At 47.0% G+C, this 19,597-nt stretch overlaps 1 protein-coding gene across 1 annotated transcript in view; it reads left to right on the top strand.

The window, feature by feature from the left end:
- The window catches only part of LOC147661249 (NFX1-type zinc finger-containing protein 1-like), an 805,409-nt gene that overhangs the window by 252,954 nt on the left and 532,858 nt on the right, over positions 1-19,597 (top strand). The window contains exon 7 of the mRNA XM_086951201.1: positions 12,718-12,771. Within this exon, the coding sequence (XP_086807327.1) occupies positions 12,718-12,771 (54 nt within the window). The remainder of the gene's footprint in view (positions 1-12,717; positions 12,772-19,597) is intronic.

Here is a 19,597-nt window from a genome sequence, read left to right as displayed (position 1 = left end):
ACCTCCCTCCACATGAGTTTCCTGTAGACAGATCAGATCTGGATACAGTGACTTACAAAACGCTGAAACTCGTAATCTTTTCTGAAGATCATTAAGACCGCAAACATTCATTGACATAATACGGCAAGCCATTAAAAAACATCAAAAATTGGTACCAACTCCCTATTCCAACTCTCAATCTCACCCATTACTTCCTTCTTCCACCATTTGTGTAAAGCCTGTAACTGCCTCAAAGTGTATCTCATTGCATATGATGGGTGCCATTTTCTTCCTCCCTTCTTCCCCCCTCCCCCTCCCCTGACCCCCCCACACTACCCCACCCCCACCCCCCCCCCTACAGGCAAATAGGTCAAACATGACCTATGTGTGGACGCCAGGGAAGCAGCAGTCGCCACTCCTCCCCACCGCCATTCAAAATTCCAAAAGAACCCTTTTATTTATTTCTCCTTATAACCCAAAACTTCCATCATATAAGCCTTCGCCTTAATCTCAGAAAAGAAAAATTTAAACTGGCCTTTGGTCACTATTTTCAATTTAGCGGGGTATAGCAAATAGGCCTCTGAACCCAAGGCCTGAATATGCGGTATCAACTGCCTCAACCTCCATCTGCGCTCAACTGTGGCATGGCAGAAGTCCGGTCTTGCAAAGTAAGTGACATTGTTAAATGTACGCCTAGACTCAGGCTTACCCTTATCCAATATCAACTGTCGCAGGAGAAAATTCCCTACAAAAATTAACAGAGCCCTCGGGCGCCCCCCCTGAGCTCCAACTTGTCCCCTTTTGAGAAAAAATGGAAAACGGTGGGCTCTTTGGATTTCATTTTCCCATTGCCACGTAGTTAGTCCTGGGAAAGCCCCCTTTAGCAGGTTTACAACAAACATTCTGGGATCCTCCCCTTCAAGACCTTCTTCCACGCCTAGGAGCCTAATATTGTTGCGGCGCTGTCTATTCTCAAAGTCCTCCAATTTCCAATTGACGTCTTCGGCCACCTTTTGATGCTCTTCTTTGTACATTTTTAAATCTCTCATGTCGTCCTCTACTTTGCCAGTTCTTTCCTCCACGTGGGTAACTCTCTCAACCATCTCGTCCTGCCTTTTGCTTATATTTCTGAGTTTGTTCTGAATCTTCCTTGACTCTTGCCTTGCCCTCCTACTTTCCCCCCTAGCCTCAGATTGCATTAGTTTCAAAGTATTGAATAATAGATCAAGCGTAACCGGGGGTTGAGGAGGCTGTGTAGAACCTTGATCACCAATCAACGGAGCCGGACTGTCTTGTTCCAAAAAGGAAAAAGTAGTAGTAGAGTAGTCCCAAGCTAGCTTTTTAGAAGGATCGGTGGTACTGCTTGCTGTGGAGGGTTTTCTTTTAGAAAGGCGTTTCTTCTGCGTAATTTTCCGAGCTGGGGAACTGCTGGCAGTATCTATGCCAGTGGACTCATCTGTGCTAATTTCGTCTGAAGGCAAGGACTGCGATTGAGAATGAGAGTCTTCGTCAACAGAATAGAATTTCTCTGTGGAGGCAGTTCCGTTAGTGATACCCACTTCAGCAGAGGTAGAGGCAGAGGATTCACCTCCTGATTTAATCACTCCACTTTCCATATCTAAGTCCATGACTTCTGCCCAGGTTAAAATATTAGGTTCAGCACCTTCAACACCTTCACTACTAGTCATTTGTACATATGGTTGAGGCTCTGACTCTACCCCCAGCCCTAGAACCGGCATGGCAAAGCTCCCGTTATCATCTGGCAACTGAGCACACATGGCCCGACTGTCTATTGAATTCCCAAACTCATTACTCACTTTTGTCTTTTCAGTGCGTTTGGAATCGTGGCTCTCAGGCTTGTACCTTTCAGCAAACTCAGACTGGGGCTCCTCCAAGCCGGCGTCTGCAGCTCGAACTCCTCTCCCAGCCGCAGCAGCAGCAGGCAGTGTCTCAGGCGGCTTCCCTTCTGTAGGTCTTTCAGGTTGCCTAGCAACCCCAGCTCCGGCTCCCGCTCCAGCATCAACACCGATGCCGACGCCGACTCCAGCTCCTGCTCCCGCTCTGGCGTCCGGGGTGAAAATGCTGAGATCACCAGGTTTGCTTCCCGCAGTCCCGCCGCCTACCGATGCCGGTACATTAGCAAAGCTCTCCGTTACCATAGGCTGGCGCAGCGCGTTTTCTTTAACTTTAGTTTTGTTAACGTTCCCTGGCTCTTTCAGGGAAACCACGTTGTCCGGGCCGGTTCTCTTTATCGTTGTCTGTTTGAGGCTGGAAGCACTTTTCTGCGCGATGGTTAAGGCAGAAACTTTCAGGTCCGCTTTATTTTTCTCTTTTGAAACCGGGCCTCTCGAAGCGTCTGAATATGTAGCTTTTCCTCCCTTGCCATCTTTTGCATCGTTACCGCGTTGTGCGCGTGGAGGCATCCTGAACCAGGTTCTTAAAATCAGCCTGGTAGCTTCGGTTAGTCTCCTCTTAATGCGCCAAACTGTTCGTACTATAATGTTACCGCGTTGCTCCACAGGGGATAAGGTATCAGCGGTATGGATCCCAGGAGGCACAAAGTGTCCAGAGGCAACCCACTTCAGGCAAGGCTCCACCATTGAGCCATCAAAAACCCGGCAGTGGGGGGAGGTGGAAATGCGACTCACTCACTGCATCCCTCAGCGGCCATCTTGTAAATGTAAATGTAATGTAAATGTATTGGCATTTATATAGCGCACTACTTACCCGTAGGGTCCCAAGGCGCTTCGACCGCTGCGAAACCCTTCCTGGCTTCCCTGAGAGATGGTCCCTTAATGGGTATCTCCAGGGTGAGACCAGGCATCCCCGGCGGTCTGGTGGGGCCGTTAGTGAAGATGAGGCAAGCTAATGCCCAGAGTTGCCGAGTGTGATCGCTGATCAGAGTGGGCACCGAGGCGAGAGAATTATCGAGTCCGCTGACCCTGGTCCAGAAACCTGCCGCGCCGGGAATCGAACCCTGGTCCCGGGCCGTCCTCTGCTCTCGGGTTTGCCGCCTCTAACCAGTGAGCCACACTACTTCACTATTGCCCTCCAATTCCTTGCTATTCGTGTTATTTGAATGCCGCAACTAAAGGAATACAACATGGCAAGGAGACGAGTTAAACTACTGACAGAAAATGCTTGTAACACCATAGATACCTATTTGGTGAAAGCAGTAAGCGCCATCGCTGAAGAAATCGATCGCACTGAAAGGCGCATTTCTATGGAGTCAAGTACTAAGTCAGGCGATCAGATTAATCTGAGTATAGACCTTAGCCCCACCAATGAAGACACCCTTGACATAGGATTAATGGAGGACTCCATTACCATTGATACTATTGATTCTCGAGTCTCCACTACTCCCAGGTTATCAGCAGTAGATATCTCCCCATACATCCCACGACTCCCCCGAATAGAACCAAGGGCGCAAAAAAGAAAACACAAGGGCATGGAAACCAGTTAGCAAAAAAGGACAACAAAATAGCTGTAACGGGTAACACGGTCATAACGAGATCTAAAAAAAAAACCCCACCTGACCATACTACATCAGATCTGGAAGCCATATACGACAAGCTCACTGAATTGATTAGACCCCTCCATGAAAAGGTCGCTAACTTAGCCAGGGAGGTACACAAATTAAGTGGCAATATGGAAAAAATAACCATAGAAGCACAGAGAGACAAACTAAGAAGGCAAGAAAATAGTGGCAAAAAGAGGGCGGACAACACTAGGGAAACTGGAAGTCTCCAAACTGCCTCAAAAGTGAGTACGCCAACTATAGAGAGTTGACAAAAAGAAACCGCAGAAATTAGGGATACATCTAAAGCCAACCCCATCCCTAGCAGAAAAACATCAACCCTTGTCCCCATCCCAGACAAGAACATAAAAGAAAAGACAGCCCCCACAGAGGCGCCTAAGACATTCCGCCCAGATTCCCTACCCTTAACCACAAACAAGGTTCCGGCATTTATCAAACTACCACCTGAATGCGGTGCCTATGTGGCGGTCCTTGTAAACATACCAACCAGAAACGCACGAAATACTTAAAAACAAAATCCTGTACTGGCTGTCTAAAAATTGTGGCTTGCCCATGCGACGATACTTCATATCAATCTAACATCCACTGTATATTGTTCTGTAAGTTTTATCAAACCCCAAGGAACACATTCTTAAAACCATTACTGAAAGCCTGGGGGCTGCGGAGTTGCAGAGTAGCACTCCTCAAATTAAAACAGCTTGAGAACGAACTGGTTGTTAAGATAGTATCTTCCTATTTAAAATCAATTATCAGATACTGAAACACCATGTAATGTACACATGTCTTAAAAAAATCACAGTGGTAATTGACATAACATTTTTATAAATTGAATAAAAAAATTGTAATCACTTGATATGCTTATATATAAATTTGTACATATCTTTCTAACTATTGTCAAAAGATAGAGAAATTGCACTGCGTGGGGCGAAGGATATAACAGAATACGCCCCTACATGAATTGTACAATAACTTATATCTTCTTTTTTTTTAGCGTTGCTGTTTTTAATCTATATAACTTTTAAATCATGTGTTTTTATTGTAAGCTTTTATGATTTCTTAATTGAATATCGAATAAAGCTATATTGACTCACTGTCAATAGTAGGATAGTACGAAGTAGAATATATCTTTTGTGGCAACAACACGCAGTTTATCCAATTATTTTTCAGGATCGTGCCACTTAAGTGCTGCAATGAGCACGGAGCCGGTGCTGGCCAGGAAAATGCCTGAGAGTAAGTGCGGTCTGCTTCCTACTATTGACAGTGAGTACCCGGCTGGGTCCACTGTGAGTACGTTTATCCTTTCCCTTTCACGCATGGTTGGCACCTACTCCACCACGAGCCCTTGATTGAATCCTTAAAGATGTCCCACACCATCCCTGTCCTGACGAGACCCTCCATCCTGTAAAGGGTCGAAACGCCGTCGACGCTCATTCGGAATGAACCTTTTAATCAATGTCTATGAATTTAATAGTCATTGTATATATATTATTGAATATTGTTTATATGGTCGTTTTCCCATTCCCTTGTAAATATATCCCTGTTGAAACCGTGTACATAACTGTCACTTGCTGTCACCTTTTTGTGTGCTTTAACCACTCTTTCGGTTCACACTTGACACTTGGGACTCCTTTTTCGAAAGTCTTCACATTGATATATGTAAATTATAATATGTAGTTAACTGTATACTCTTTGAAATTTTGCAAAAATAACAACTGATGGTATTTCAATCGGTGTTATGAGTTTTGTTTTTCCTTCCTACATCCTCGGTAACCTTCATACTATTATTAGACATTGTTCAGTATTCATCAGTGACTTGGGGGTATTTCGAGGCACATTGTCGGTGCCTGGGCGGTACCGCAGAATGTGGGCCGCTCCAGCGTTGGACATAATGGAAGCAGAAGTCCCTGAGTGGGACAAGAGAGGGCACAGTGGTGCCAGGCCTTATTCTTCACAGCTGCACGGCAAGTAGTGTCAGCTGGAACGTTTAGGCCACAATTTCTTTGGGGGTATTTTGAAGGAGATAGGAGTGCGATGCACTCCTCTGCTGCAGTGCAATGGAGCTCTTTGGATTCCGCTGCCTTGGCAGCAGCCCTGGCATTTTGGACGTAGGGCATTTGAGCCCCTTTGAGAAGACCAGTTGGCCAGGGGTACTGTTGGGTTTGTAGGGCGCCAGGCCCTAATGGGATTTATGTGGTGCTAGGAAATATGATTCATGTACTATGATTTACGCACCCTGTTTTATGCCTCTAACTGTGGTTATTTGCATACAGTGGTTTATGCTAGTGAGATTATTCTCTACAGTGAGTTATGCATAATGTATTTAAGCTAGTGAGATTATACTCTACTGTGAGTTATGCTTAATTTATTCATGCTGGTGATGTTATTGTCTAATGCGTTTAGACTTAAGAGATGATTGCATAATGTTTTTATGCTGGTGAGGTTGGCGCAGAATGTATTTCTCGCCTAATGTGATAATGTGCATAATATGGTTTGTGTTACAGGATGATGCTGAGTACAGTGTTTGCCAGTAAATACTGGTTGTGTTCTACGTTTATTATATGTTCTACATCTACTATGTTCACTTTGTGATGGTTCTGACAGTGATCCAAGTGGCCCTCATGTGTATATAATCCCCTGTAAATATTGCCCAGTGCCAGTTGGCAGAGTGTATATTATGTGATTACTATTCTAATGTTTTTTATGATAATACAACGTTTTTATTTTATTTAACCTAGTTCCTTTTGTGGTGTGCCCAGTATGTTTTTGCTGTGTGCGTGTTGCGCAAACGTTTTACACATTGCCTCTGGGATAAGCCTGAATGCTCGTGCCAAGCTACCAAGGGGGTGAGCAGGGGTTATCTTTGGCGTGTAACTCCCTTGCCCTGACTAGAGTGGTGATCTCTGCCTGGCTTTGGCGCAAGCCTTAGCCAACCAGAGACCCCATTTCTACCATCATCTTACAGGGGAAGGCACGTTTCTTTGATAATGCTAAAGACGTCTGGGAGTGGCTGGCGCATTGGAATAAGACTGAGGTTTTCTGCCCTGTTGAGGGCCAACAGAGACCTCAGGGTCTCGGCCTCGGTCGGGTCCCAGGTGCAACCGCTTCAGAGGGGACAGCTGGGACCAATCAGGAAGATGGCATCATGCAGATCGATAGCGGGGAGGCTCCGGGGACATACCTGGGTGTAGGGACTTCTCCACCTATGCCAAGAACAGAAACTGGGGGTATGGACCTTGCATTGGACGTTCTGCCTCACACATTGGTAGCATGGGTGATAAGGAGTTGAGTTGGCTGCTGTTGGCTGCCTCTTTTCTGTGGGGAGTATGTGTTTGGGAGATGGATGGTTAGTGTGGCAGTGTGTTCTTGACGTCCCTAGATGGACGGCTGCTGGGGTTGATTGAGAGATGGGTGTGGGTGCTTGCTGCGGACTGAATCAGACCTGTTGTGATGCTGCGAGGGGTGCCTGTGCTGGTATATTTCTTGAGGTGAATTATTTACTGGCCTGTGGCCATTAGGGCGGGCATGGATACCTGACTGGGATCCAGGCGACATACACAAGGTGCTTGTTGTGTTGCCCTGTCCCTGTGGAAGGGCTGGGATGATGTGCAGGTCCTGGCACAGGCAGTGGGTGGGCATTTATAGTTAATGTATTGATCTATGTACCAAACCAGGGGAAATCAGTGGCTATACAAGGCAAGTATAAATGCAGGCCACAGGAGCACAGCTCACCCCAGAACCCTGGGTGGGACCCAGCATTGTCAGTCACAGAAGAAAGGGAAATGGGAAGCACTCCTTCGCCAAGCAGCAGTTCCTTAAATGGCCCTCACCAGTACCTTCTGCATAGGCTTGCCGTCAGCTGTATTCTCAAGCCAGGCCCCTTCCTCAGCACACAGGGTGCACATGGCTGCAGGAGATAATGGAGGAGGGGGGAAAAGTGATGCAGGGCCAACGTCCCCCTCTGCGGGTCCTGTATTGGAAGCGGCGACTCTGGCGATGCCGAACACTGCTGCCGCTTTGCAAACAGGAAGCGCAATGGGGCCACTCGCCACCGGATGCAATCCCAGGCTGGGTTTCGGTGCCTGCGATGATGTGCCCCCGCTGCAGGCTAGTCACAGCAGCTTACCACTAACAGCATGTGCCCCATTCTCCAGTTGTAGAGCAATTCTCAGAAGGCCTCAGCCGGACTAATATCAGTGGCCACGCAGCAGTCTCTTGTCTTCCCCAACACGGCCTCTGAGCGTCTTGCCACTTGGGGAGCCACTGGTCGGTGCAGGGGGCCAGAGCCCCAGTCCCAACTGGATCCAGTGCTTAGATTCAGTGATCAGCTCGGCCAACTGGCAGGTCCATATCATGACGGCGGACGGGCCCACCACAAACCTCGTCTCATCCGGTGCTCAGCCCTGTGGCCAGACCAGGCCTCAGCAGCATGATCCAGCTGCAGGGCATCAGAGGGAGCGCCAAAAGACTATGTTAATAGAATTGGTTAGGATTCGTTCCGTTGAATATTTAAGGCAATAATATTTTTACGATCTCACAAGAAGATAGTGAGAGTCGAACGCACAATCCCCTACGTGGCCTCAGAGGTGTACTCTCTGTTGGGTTCTCGTGATCTACCCACTAGATTGTGCATTTGGTATTAGTGTAATAACAGTGGTTTCTTGTAACTCTAAACAAATTCAGACATTACAGATGTTGATTATCTTGGAACAAGTGATTACAAATTATTCCATCAGGTATATAAAGCAATAATACTTTTAAAATCTCGTGAGACACTTGTGGGTATCTGATGAGATGTCTGGGAAAGAAACCACACCATAAGGAAGGATTGCAATTGGTTCATATCAATGCCATTTTTTTTTTTAAAAGAAGAAGATTCCACCCTTTTGCTTTATTTCACTTTTGGGTTTGGTGAGAGTAGACATACCTTTCTCTCAAGAACTATATTGAGAGATCTACGCTTCCCCAGACATCTTTTCACTCAGTAAACATGGTGTAGAATACGTTTACCAGCATTATTATATTTCCTTACTCTTCACAACAACGTTTATAAAATATATTATTATTAATAAATACCTGAACTTGAAGTTCTTTCTTAACTGTAGATAAAGACACCACTCTTTCAGCTCTGCATAAATTCGATTCTGCTGAGCACAACTTAAACAGGCTTTTTTCTCCTCCAAAGCACCCAGAACAAACTGAGCTATCTCTGGTTCTGCACTCAATCACACCCCAGCATTTCTTCACACATGTAATAACAATGGTGACTATTGGTTGATCTTTGGCCTTTTTTTTTGCTTCTCCCCATACGATCTTGCGAGACTCTCGTTGGATCGTAAAACACCTTATGGCAGGCACAGTCATTTTTCAGTGCGGGTATCACAAGTGTCTCGCAGGATTGCATCAGCCTCATGTGGCAAGCCTCACCCCCTGAAGCTTGCACTCTACTCTCTCGAGAGTCTTGGGCAATTGCAACATACTTGTAGGGAAATAGTGTGCCCCCTTTCTTGAATAAAGGGTCTCCATACAAGGGTGTGAGAAGGGACCTCTCTTTTCAAACCTCTCACTCAAATGACAAGTATGCATAGTAGGGTATATGAAGGGACTGCCCACTCCAATGAGACCTCTCTGTCGGATCACAGATATGCATAGTAGGGCGTGTGGTGGGACTGGCTTCTCTGCTGAGATCTCTCTTTGTAATTATAGATGCATTATAGTAGGGTGTGGGAATTGACTGAGCTCTCATTTCAGACCTCTCTCTCAGATGACGGATGTGGGTGGTAAAGTGTGGGGAGGGACTACCCTTTCCTTCCAGACCTCTCTCTCAGATGATGGGTGGGCATAAAAGGGTCTGTGGAGGGCTTGGCCTCTCTGCTGAGACCTCTCTCTGTAATGATAGGTGTACGTAGTAGAGTGTGTGGAGGAACTGGGCTCTCCTTTCAGACCTCTCTCTCAGATGACGGGTGTGCGTAGTAGGGTGTGGGGAGGGACTAACCTCTCCAATGAGACCTCTCTGTCAGATCACAGATATGCATAGTAGGATGTGTGGTGGTACTGGTTTCTCTCCTGCGACCCCTCTCTGTAATGATAGATGTATGTAGTAGGGTATAGGGAGGGACTGCGCTCTCCTTTCAGACCTCTCTCTCAGATGATGGATGTGCATGGTAAGATGTGGGGAAGGACTACCTTCTCCTTTCAGACGTCTCTCTCGGATGACGGGATTGCGTAGTAGGGTCTGTGGAGGGACTGGCCTCTCTGCTAAGACATCTCTCTGTAATGATAGTTGTGCGTAGTAGAGAGTGGGGAGGGTCTGGGCTCTCCTTTCAGATGACAAGTGTGCATAGGAGTGTGTGTAGAGGAACTGGCTTCTCTGCTGAGACCTCTCTCTGTAAGGATGGGTGTGGGTAGTAAGGTGTGGGGAGAGACTGGTCTCTCCTTTCAGACCTCTCTCTCAGATGATGGGTGTGCATATCAGGGAGTGTGGATGAGCCTTAACTCAAAGCACAACTCTTTTCAAACCAATGAGCATAAATAGTTGAGTCTCATAAACACCATATCCAATAAGACTCCTTCATACAGTAACAAGTGTGCATAGCATAGTGTATTCAAACATCACCTACTCCTTCCTACTTTCATGATCCCGTGAGAGTATCCAGAGATTGTAGCATTTTAAAAAACATATAACCTTCTAATCATCAGAGTACTCATCTCTTACACACTTCCTATCAAAAACAAGGATCACAATATGCATTGCTACTAATAGAGTGTGTTGAGAACTCAACTACTCCTTTTGACTATTCACGATGCCGTGAGATTCCTGCGAGATCCTAAAAATTTGTTAAAAACAACAAACATTTATTATCTTCACAGTAGTTATCCCACAGACACCTCCGCTCTAAATCTAGAGGGACAGCATGCCTTTCTGCTGCCCCCTTATATAGCTTTTTACTTCATTTCCACAACACCTCCAATTTTACACAATAAACAGGTTATTATTCTGAGTTTTGTATAGCGCCTGGTTACCCGTAGGCATCCCAGCGCTCACCAGAAAAATAACACTACCAAAAGAATGCAGGGATTAAGCAGAAAACAGAAAAGTTTTTAAAAGTTTACGGAACCGAAGAAGGCTGGCTTCCGAGCGCAGTTGTAAGGGCAGTGAGTTCCACAAGGTAGCCACGTTTGCCGAAAACCTTCTGCCACCCGTTCTGGCCTTCTTCACCCTCCCGACCTGAAGAAGATGTTGATGGTCAGAGCGAAGGGAGCGAGTGGCCTTGTAGGGCTGGACCATCTCCCCCAGAATAGGTGGACCTACCCCGTGCAGAACTTTATGGGCAATACAGAGAGACTTGAATTTCACCCTGTCTCTAACAGGGAGCCAGTGCAATGCCCTCAACGCCGGGCGAGCAGATTGACGCCTGGGGAGACCTGTCAAGAGCCTGGCGGCCGCGTTCTGCACTTGCTGCAGTTTATTCAGGGTGGATTCGGGTGCGCCCAAGAATAACGCGTTGCTGAAGTCCAGCCGCGAGATGATAAGTCCCTGGATGAGAAGCCTCCTAGTGGCCGCTGGGAGCAAAGGTAGAATCTTCCGGGCTGAGCGGAGCAGGCCAAAACACACGCCAGCAGTCTTTTTAGCATGAGTTTTGAACGAAAGGTCCTGCTCCAGCCACACCCCCAGGCTCTTGATCTCCTGCTTGGGGGTGGGTACCGGTCCCAAACAGTCGAGCCAGCTGCTGTGGGGCAAGGATGGAACAGAGTTCCCCAGCAGCATCAGTTCCGTCTTGGAGCCGTTTAGCTTTAGTGCTGAGCTGCACATCCACGTGTAGGTATGGCGGCCATTTAATTTCTTACATTCCAACAGCCAGCCAATCAGATCTCTCGCGAGCCTCTCTCACCCATGAGACTGTGAAGGCTCATGAGGAATAATTGGCCTTTCGACCAATCACAGGGTCCCTTTTACATTTTGTGCTCTCTCGGGATGCTGCAGCACTTTCCAGAGCCCAACTAATAAAATATATAATTTTTGTGTTATCCTTAATATCTCAAAAACTACTGAATGGATTAACACCAAATCACAATAAGCACAATCTGCAGACCACGATCTAGCTTCCTACCGAGTTAGGTGTCAATCTGTTCTGCAGTTTTTGCTTCGGGCATTTGTCTAAAGAAGTCCATGAAAAATCCATAGGGATTTTATGTTTTGGGACCCCCCCCTTTTTAGCCCCCATTTGATGTATCACCCTGAAACGTTCCAGGATTCTTCCTCAGTGCTTTCATTAAGTTAAAAAATACAACACAGTCTCTGGATGGTCTACAAATTGTCACCTTCATTGTTATTGGTGAATCGGTGGCCAATGGAAAAGCTCCAATCCAGGTAACACACGATTCCTACCCTCTCAAATTAAGGAGGCACCCGTTTTGGAGTTCGGCAGTGACTCAAGTGAGGAATGTGGAAAGGGATTCAATGGCTAAATGGCCGGAACCGCAGCCACTGGATTTTCTCGTAGACCCATTTGGGCGCGAACTATTCAAATTTGGGGTTGTCCATTCATCAAATGGCACCGACATGCGCCTGCAAAGAGGGGCATGGTGCACACAATCTGGAGAGTGGTGGCCTATCTGGACAAAGAAAACATGATGTGGATGAACTAAAAGTGGGTTTTAATGGATGCAAGAGCAGAAATTAAATTATTGTGTCACGATGTATGAGGCATTCATTACCGCCGAGAAAACTACAGAAGGAGTTACCTGGATTGGTGCTTTTCCATTGGTTTAGATATTAAATTGTGAAATGGAATAGATTTGCAATCATGTATTGGTAGATACACAAATCTTTTTAAGATTTTGTAACAGTGGTGCTTGAATGTAAACAATTTAAGCATTCATGGTACTGAAAGCTTATATCAATTATTCCTAGAGCAGCCATACAGATCCATATTGAAATGTGCCTGTTTTATGTAGAAATATATAGATGGAGGTGACAAGGTGTCAGCTTTGCCGAATATGAAACTGAGCAATTACTGTGAACCATAGAAAAAAGATGGTCCCAACACTATTAAGGGTATTGTTCTTGTGCCATTTATTGGGATTACGGGGTAGTTTGTAATGACAATAGGTTGCAAATCTTTGGAAGCTGTCCTGTCTTCAGTGGTCACCACAACCGTCTGGGCCAGGGAGTAATGACCTCTACTTCTTCTCTTTTGTAGGAGTGCCTACTTGTGCCCCCCCGCCGGTATCCTCTAAGGAAAGGAAAAGTGATGGTAAGTGGTTAATCTTTCCACTGTCTCTGCTTTTGCCCTTGTATTCTCTTCTGCCTTCTTATAATGCCTCTCCCTTCAGACTTCGTCTGTATAATCTTCCTAGTACCTTTAGTACGTCTTCTTCTAATACCCTGTCTTGAGCCGCTATCGCCATAATTAAGAAAATTAAACCAGAGAAAGAAAAGAGAGAGAATATAGCATATGCGCTCTATCTCTCAATTTGTACACTAACTTACATCAGGTTCACTATGGTCCCTTGGTGAACTCTCTCTGGGAAACAATATACACTGTGTACCCGGTTTCTGGGAGAGAAATAAACTCAATACTCACAACTTAAAAAGCGTTGTCAGCTTTTATTTTACTCTTCTTTTTGCGGTGGTTATGTCAGGGTGCCTGTGACTTCCTCGACCTCCCTTTCCAACCATGTACCCTTGCGCACCGGACCAGCATGGCGGGAAGAAGCGCCACACGATGTTCCCAGTCCTGCTGGAATGGTGCAGCCGTCCTCGACTCACTCGAATGGGTCATCCGGTATGCTATGCCTCTCTCCACTGTACCTCGAGAGTGGAAAGTAGGGTGACCAACTGGCATGGGTGCAAATTTAGGATGGTCACTGTAAAAATTCAGGACAAAGGGGCAAAATTCAGGAAAGAAATTCAGCACAGAAGATCAAAATTCAGGACAAAACTTCGAGACAAAAGGTAAGTTTTACGGACACATCAGAGGAAGTTGTGCGATAGTAGAAAAGTAAGTAAATAGACAACCACTTAAGTACAAGTCAAAATAAGTTTATATTCGGGTGAGACAATAGTGCACTTCATCGTTTTTCGGTATGCGCGCAGCTTTGAGCAATTGTGCAGGTCTTTTTGTGGTATTTCATTTGCTAATAATCTATTTATATGGTTACTGCACTGGGTTGTCCAGTCTGATATTTAGTTTACAACTCATGGTCCTGAGCAGGCATGTTTGGTGAGAGAAGTGGTCAGGAAGATCTGCTCGGATGGACTTTGTTTCTAGCATCTCATATCTGCCTGCCATTGTGAGATGTAAAGCGGCACGCATAGGTGAACTAAAGGGAGGATTGCTGTGATGAACCTACTACAGGGAACGCATTATGGGTTTTCAGCAAGTGGAACTTAAAATATGGAATCTGACTGTGCTTATGGGGGCTTCGCAGAGAGTTGCACTAGCTGACGGAAGTCACACATGTGCTTTTCCCTGCAGCTTTCTTAAAGAATGCACTGTTGATAGACTATCACATAGTTTATTTTTGATGCCTTGCCTATTGCTACATACACAATATACATCTCAAGCACAGCTCATGGCACTATGAGAATCTCACTAAAACCTTACACCTAAAGCAAAACATGCAAACATTTACAATTACTACTGTAACATTCAAGTAGCAGTGAGGTGTCACAAAAAATGTCATATGCATGATGTATAGATTCCACACATAAGCACACAGCAAATACAGAATAGTCACACATAAGCAAGGAAGTAGCCAGAAAATGTAAATACCTCCCACTTTGAACTAAACCTCTGAGGGCACCAAGAAAGCAAAGTAAGTCATCACAACCCTCCCCAAAAGAGCTCTCTTGTCCAAGGATCTAGCCATTCATCCTACCATCAAACCCCTGATATCCACCATTTCAAATGTACATTCTGTTATCTAGTAATTCTTTTGTCCATTATTCAGTCTTTCACCATTCATTATATCCTTCCATCTGTGTGCCCATCCACATCCAAATCTTTTCAACAATTTTCAAACCTATCCATCATCTATCCTTCCATCCATCATTTCACTCATCCATCCCTCCATCCGCTATTTCACTCATCAATCAATCAATCAATCAATCAATCAATCAATCAATCAATCAATCAATCAGAGTACTTGTAGAGTGCGCTTCTTACCTGTGAGGGTCTCAAGGCGCTGAGGGGAGGGGGTGCCGCTACTGCTCGAAGAGCCAGGTATTGAGGAGTCTTCAGAAGGCGAGTAGGTCTTGGGTCTGCTGTATGTGGTACGGTGGGTGTTCCAGGTCTTGGCAGCGAGGTAGGAGAAGGATCTGCCACCAGAGGTTGTTCGTTGGATGCAGGGCACAGCGGCGAGGGTGAGGCTGGTGGAGCGGAGCTGGCGGGTGGGGTTGTGGAAGCTGAGTCTGCTGTTAGGTAGGCTGGTCCGGCGTTGTGGAGTGCTTTGTGTGCGTGGGTGAGGAGCTTCAAGGTGATCCTCTTGTCGACGTGGAGCCAGGGTAGGTCTCTCAGGTGGGGTGTGATGTGGCTGCGTGCGGGGGACATTGACAATCAGTTTGGCGGAGGCGTTTTGGATGCGTTGTAGTCGTCGTAGGTGTTTGGCTAGGATTCCTGCGTAGAGTGCGTTGCCGTAGTCCAGTATGCTGCTGACGAGGGCCTGTGTCACCATTCTTCTTGTTTCGGTCGGGATCCACTTGTAGATCCTGCGGAGCATGCAGAGGGTGTTGTAGCAGGAGGAGGAGACGGCGTTGACCTGCTTAGCCATGGAGAGGGAGGAGTCGAGGATGAATCCTAGGTTGCGTGCATGGTCGGTGGGTGTTGGTGCTGTTCCGAGTGTGGTCGGCCACCAGGTGTCGTCCCAGGCTGAGGGGGTGGGTCCGAGGATGAGTACCTCCGTCTTGTCCGAGTTCAGCTTCAGACGGTTGCTCCTCATCCAGTTGGCGACGGCCTTCATTCCCTCCTTGGAGGTTGGTTTTGGCGGTGTGTGGGACTTTGGTGAGGGAGAGGATGAGATGGGTGTCGTCGGTGTACGAGATGATGTTGAGGTCGTGATGGGGGGCCACTTGTGCAAGGGGGGCCATGTAGATGTTGAACAGCGTCGGGCTGAGGGATGAGCCCTGGGGGACGCCGCAGTTGATGTCGGTGGCTTCGGATCAGAAGGGTGGGAGGGGGAAGCTCTGAGTTCTGCCGGAGAGGAAGGACATGGTCCAGTCAAGGGCCTTCTCTTGGATTCCGGCTTCTAGGAGTCGTGTCTTTAGAGCGCGATGGCAGACCGTGTCGAAGGTGGCCGACAGGTCCAGGAGGATGAGGGCTGATGTTTTGCCATTGTCTATTTGGCGCCGGATGTCATCTGTGGCGGCAATGAGGGCTGTCTCGGTGATGTGGTTTCATCTGAATCCGGACTGCTTCCGGGTCCAAGATGTAGTTGTCTTCCAGGTGGCGGCTAATAGCCTTTTGATGATTTTCTCGATGACCTTTGCCGGGAACGGGAGCAGGGAGGTGGGCCGGAAGTTCTTGAGGTCCTTGGGGTCCGCCTTGGGCTTCTTGAGGAGGGCGTTGATTTCGGCGTGCTTCCAGCTTTCCGGGAATGTCGCTGTTTCGAAGGAGATGTTGATGACCTTCCTTAGTTGGGGTGCAATGGCTGCATCTGCTTTGTTGAATACGTCCCACTCATCTATCCATCATCCATCTACCCTTTCACCCAATCCACCCTTTCACTCATCCATCCACTCTTCCACTCATCTATCCATTTACTCATCCATCCAACCATTTACCATTTCACCCAAGCCATCCTTTCACTCATCCATCCACTCTTCCACCCATCCATCCATTCACTCATCCATCCAATCACTTACCCTTTCACCCATCCAGCCATCCTTTCACTTACTCTGTCAGACTCCACGCTGCAGGATCCGGATGATGTACATAAAACTCCACCTCCCGATCTCACCAACACACTGGTAAAAAACACAGTGGGTTCGAGCGATAGGGCGAGGGAAAAAATAGGAGACCAAGGAAGGGAAAGGAAGGGGGCAGCTGGGAAGGGATGGCTGAAAGACAAGAAAAACAGTGCACTGGTTATAACTGGTCACTTCGAAACCCCTGTGTCTCTTCCTCTTTTTCTACTTATGTTAAAGGGTTCACCTTTCTTGAATCAACGCTCTCCTCCTCCTCCCTGTACAATGGGTGTGTATATAGCTGCACCAATAATTCCTAAGGAATATAAACAACAATTATTTCTAGTTCTCCCCTAGAAGAAAAGTACAATTATTTGTAACATGGCTATACCTACCCCTCCTTGAAAAGAGTGTGCTTTAAATAAAACATGAGTAATTCCACCAACTAAGTGCTTTCAAATCAAAATGTTATGCTCTTCCAAAGAGTATGTCTGCGATGCCAGAAAGTACAATATATTCCTTCAGGAATACGGCAAGACGTAGCCTCCTACTACTGTCTTCCGCTCCCTTTCAACAATCTCCAAATGTCTCCCAAATGACAATGCTCCAAACACGGCAAGATGTAGGGTTTCCCACTATCATCCGCTTTGGCAATTATCTCTGGAGACACTAGTGCCTTACTTCGTAGCGGCAGGGCGCAGAAGGCTGGCCCCACTACACTCCGCTCTCCGGTGGGAACACCACAAGGATTCCACTACAATTCTAAGCAGTCATTATCTATGCATCACAGTTAATTTTTTCCCAGCAACGCGTTAAACCTCACGCGTTGCGTGCAAACTCACAGCACTTGAGACGCTTCCTTACTGTCCGCTCTTCCTCCTTGGCTCGTCCCTCTCCTTTCTGTCACGATGATGAATTGCCGGCATGAATATCAGGAGACAAACAAAAGGACAGGAAACACTGTTCCCGCTGCGATAGGCAGACGTCAAAAACACTCTGCAATACTAGCGCGTTCCAAATTCCCTCGCGCTGGAGCCAAAAACAAAACGGACAAAACTTCTCTGATCAAGATCCCAAGAGAAGACAAGAAACAAAGTTCTACTATGAAACAAACGTACTGTAGGTCACAAAATCACGAACAGGAAGCAATGGGTCCACCCAGCTTATATAGGACCACGCCCCCTGTGTAGGCATTCTGGGAGTTGTAGTTTTTTAACGTTAGGTAGGCGCCTTGGCAGATCCTGACATACTCATCCATCCACCCAGTCACTCATTCTTCCACCCATTCAACCTTTCACTCATCCATCTTTCCTTTCTTTCAGCCCTCCACCCTCCCTTTCACGCATTTATGCATTCTTTCAGTCATCCACCTTTACAATCTTCTTTTCACTCATCCATGCACCCATTTGCCCATCCATTCTGCCAATCATTCATCCATGCTTTCACTCATCCATCCATCCTCCCTTTCTCTCTCTATTCCCCTTTCACCTAGCCACCCATCCTTCTATCCACCCTTCACCTATCAACCCACTCATCCATTTACTCATCCACTCATAAATCCATCCATTGACCCTATCACTCATCCATCCTCTCTCTCATCCATCCACCCTTTCACTCATCTATCGTCCTTTTGTCCATCTAGCCTCCCTTTCACTCACTCGTCCATCTTTACATCCATCCTTTCATGCATCCATCCATCCATTCACCCTTTCACTTTTCAATTCATCAATCCATTCATCTTTTCTCTTATCCATCCACCCACCCATTCACTCACCCTTTCACTCATCCATCCATCCTTTCACTGATCCATCCACCCTTTTACCTGTCCATCTACCCTTCCACCCATACATACATCTATGTACCCTCATCCATCCTTCCACTCACGCATCCATCCATCCTTTTTCTCATTATCCATCCATTAACCCTTTCACTCATCCATTCATTATTTCACTAATCCAGCCAGCCATTTACCCATTCCTTATTCACTGACCCACCTTTTCACATTAATGATTTTTTTTTTTTTTTTTAAATATATTTTTATTGCAGGAATCAGTAAAACAATACAGTAGCGACCAGCATTGTATTATGAACAACATATACAAAATAAAGCCCACCGACCCCCTTCCATAACGTTTGTATACAGCCAATCAGCCCATATCCCTGGGGTTGGGCGGCAAATACAGTTGGGGCCAGTAGGATGCTGGAGCTGGTCCGGATAACACACTGTCCGTCATCTGCTTTTCTAAACAAACCCAAAACCCCTAAAATAAACCCCCCCCTCGAAATTCCCAGTAACTGTGAAACCCCCCCTCCCCCCCCCCCACCATCAGCGCCAGGGAGCTCATCAACATAGGATCCACTGCTTGACCCACGGGGAAGGTAATAGTGCTGTCAATGCTAATGTTTAACGGGACTCGGGGCGAGTTACTTCTTCACTTTCGGAGTCGCTAGGGGTACAATAATCCCTGAGGGCCTGCACCAGCGTTTCCCACTCTAACGCGGCCTCCTGCGCCTTCTCATTACCCTGCCTCCAAGCCAGCTGATATCTTAGCGCGCTCTCACCCGCCGCCCATTTCAAAAGCTCACTGTGCCATCTGCTGCCTGTAGGACCAGCTCGTGCCTTCCAGTTCCTGGTCACCTCTCGCTTAGCAAGTAGGAGCCCGAGGTCAATAAATTTACTGGAGATTTTATTCCGGGGGGTATGGGGGAACCAGTGCAAGAGCCCTACCGCCACATCGAATGATAAGTGCCTCCCTGTCACCTCCTCCAAAGTCGTCGCCACCTCCTGCCAGTAGGACGTCAGTCCTGGACAGGCCCATAGCATGTGTAGGAGGTCCGCCTCCTGAGCCGGGCACCTAGGGCATTCCGCTGAAGCCGTGGCAAAATAACGCCTGATCCTTACCGGGGTCAGGTACGCTCTATGGAGGACATAATAATGGACCAGTTGGAAACGGGCGCTACGTGTACCCTTCCAGGCGCGCCTCACCAACTGGGACCAGGTCGTCTCCGGGATCTCCCTACCAATGTCTTCTTCCCAGCGGGACTTCAGTGTGGTGAGAGGAACCAACCCCTCGGTAATCAGCCTGCCATAGAGGCAAGTGACCGCCTTCACCGTGCCCGCCGACATCATTACGTACTGGCACACCTGAGACAATTGAGGTTCCTCTAGCCCGTTC

This window comes from Lissotriton vulgaris, unplaced genomic scaffold (assembly GCF_964263255.1).
Source record: "Lissotriton vulgaris unplaced genomic scaffold, aLisVul1.2 SCAFFOLD_534, whole genome shotgun sequence".
In the NCBI taxonomy this organism is placed as follows: Eukaryota; Metazoa; Chordata; class Amphibia; order Caudata; family Salamandridae; genus Lissotriton; species Lissotriton vulgaris.
The sequence above is the reverse complement of the archived record's forward strand: the minus strand, read 5'-3'. Positions and strand labels throughout refer to the sequence as shown.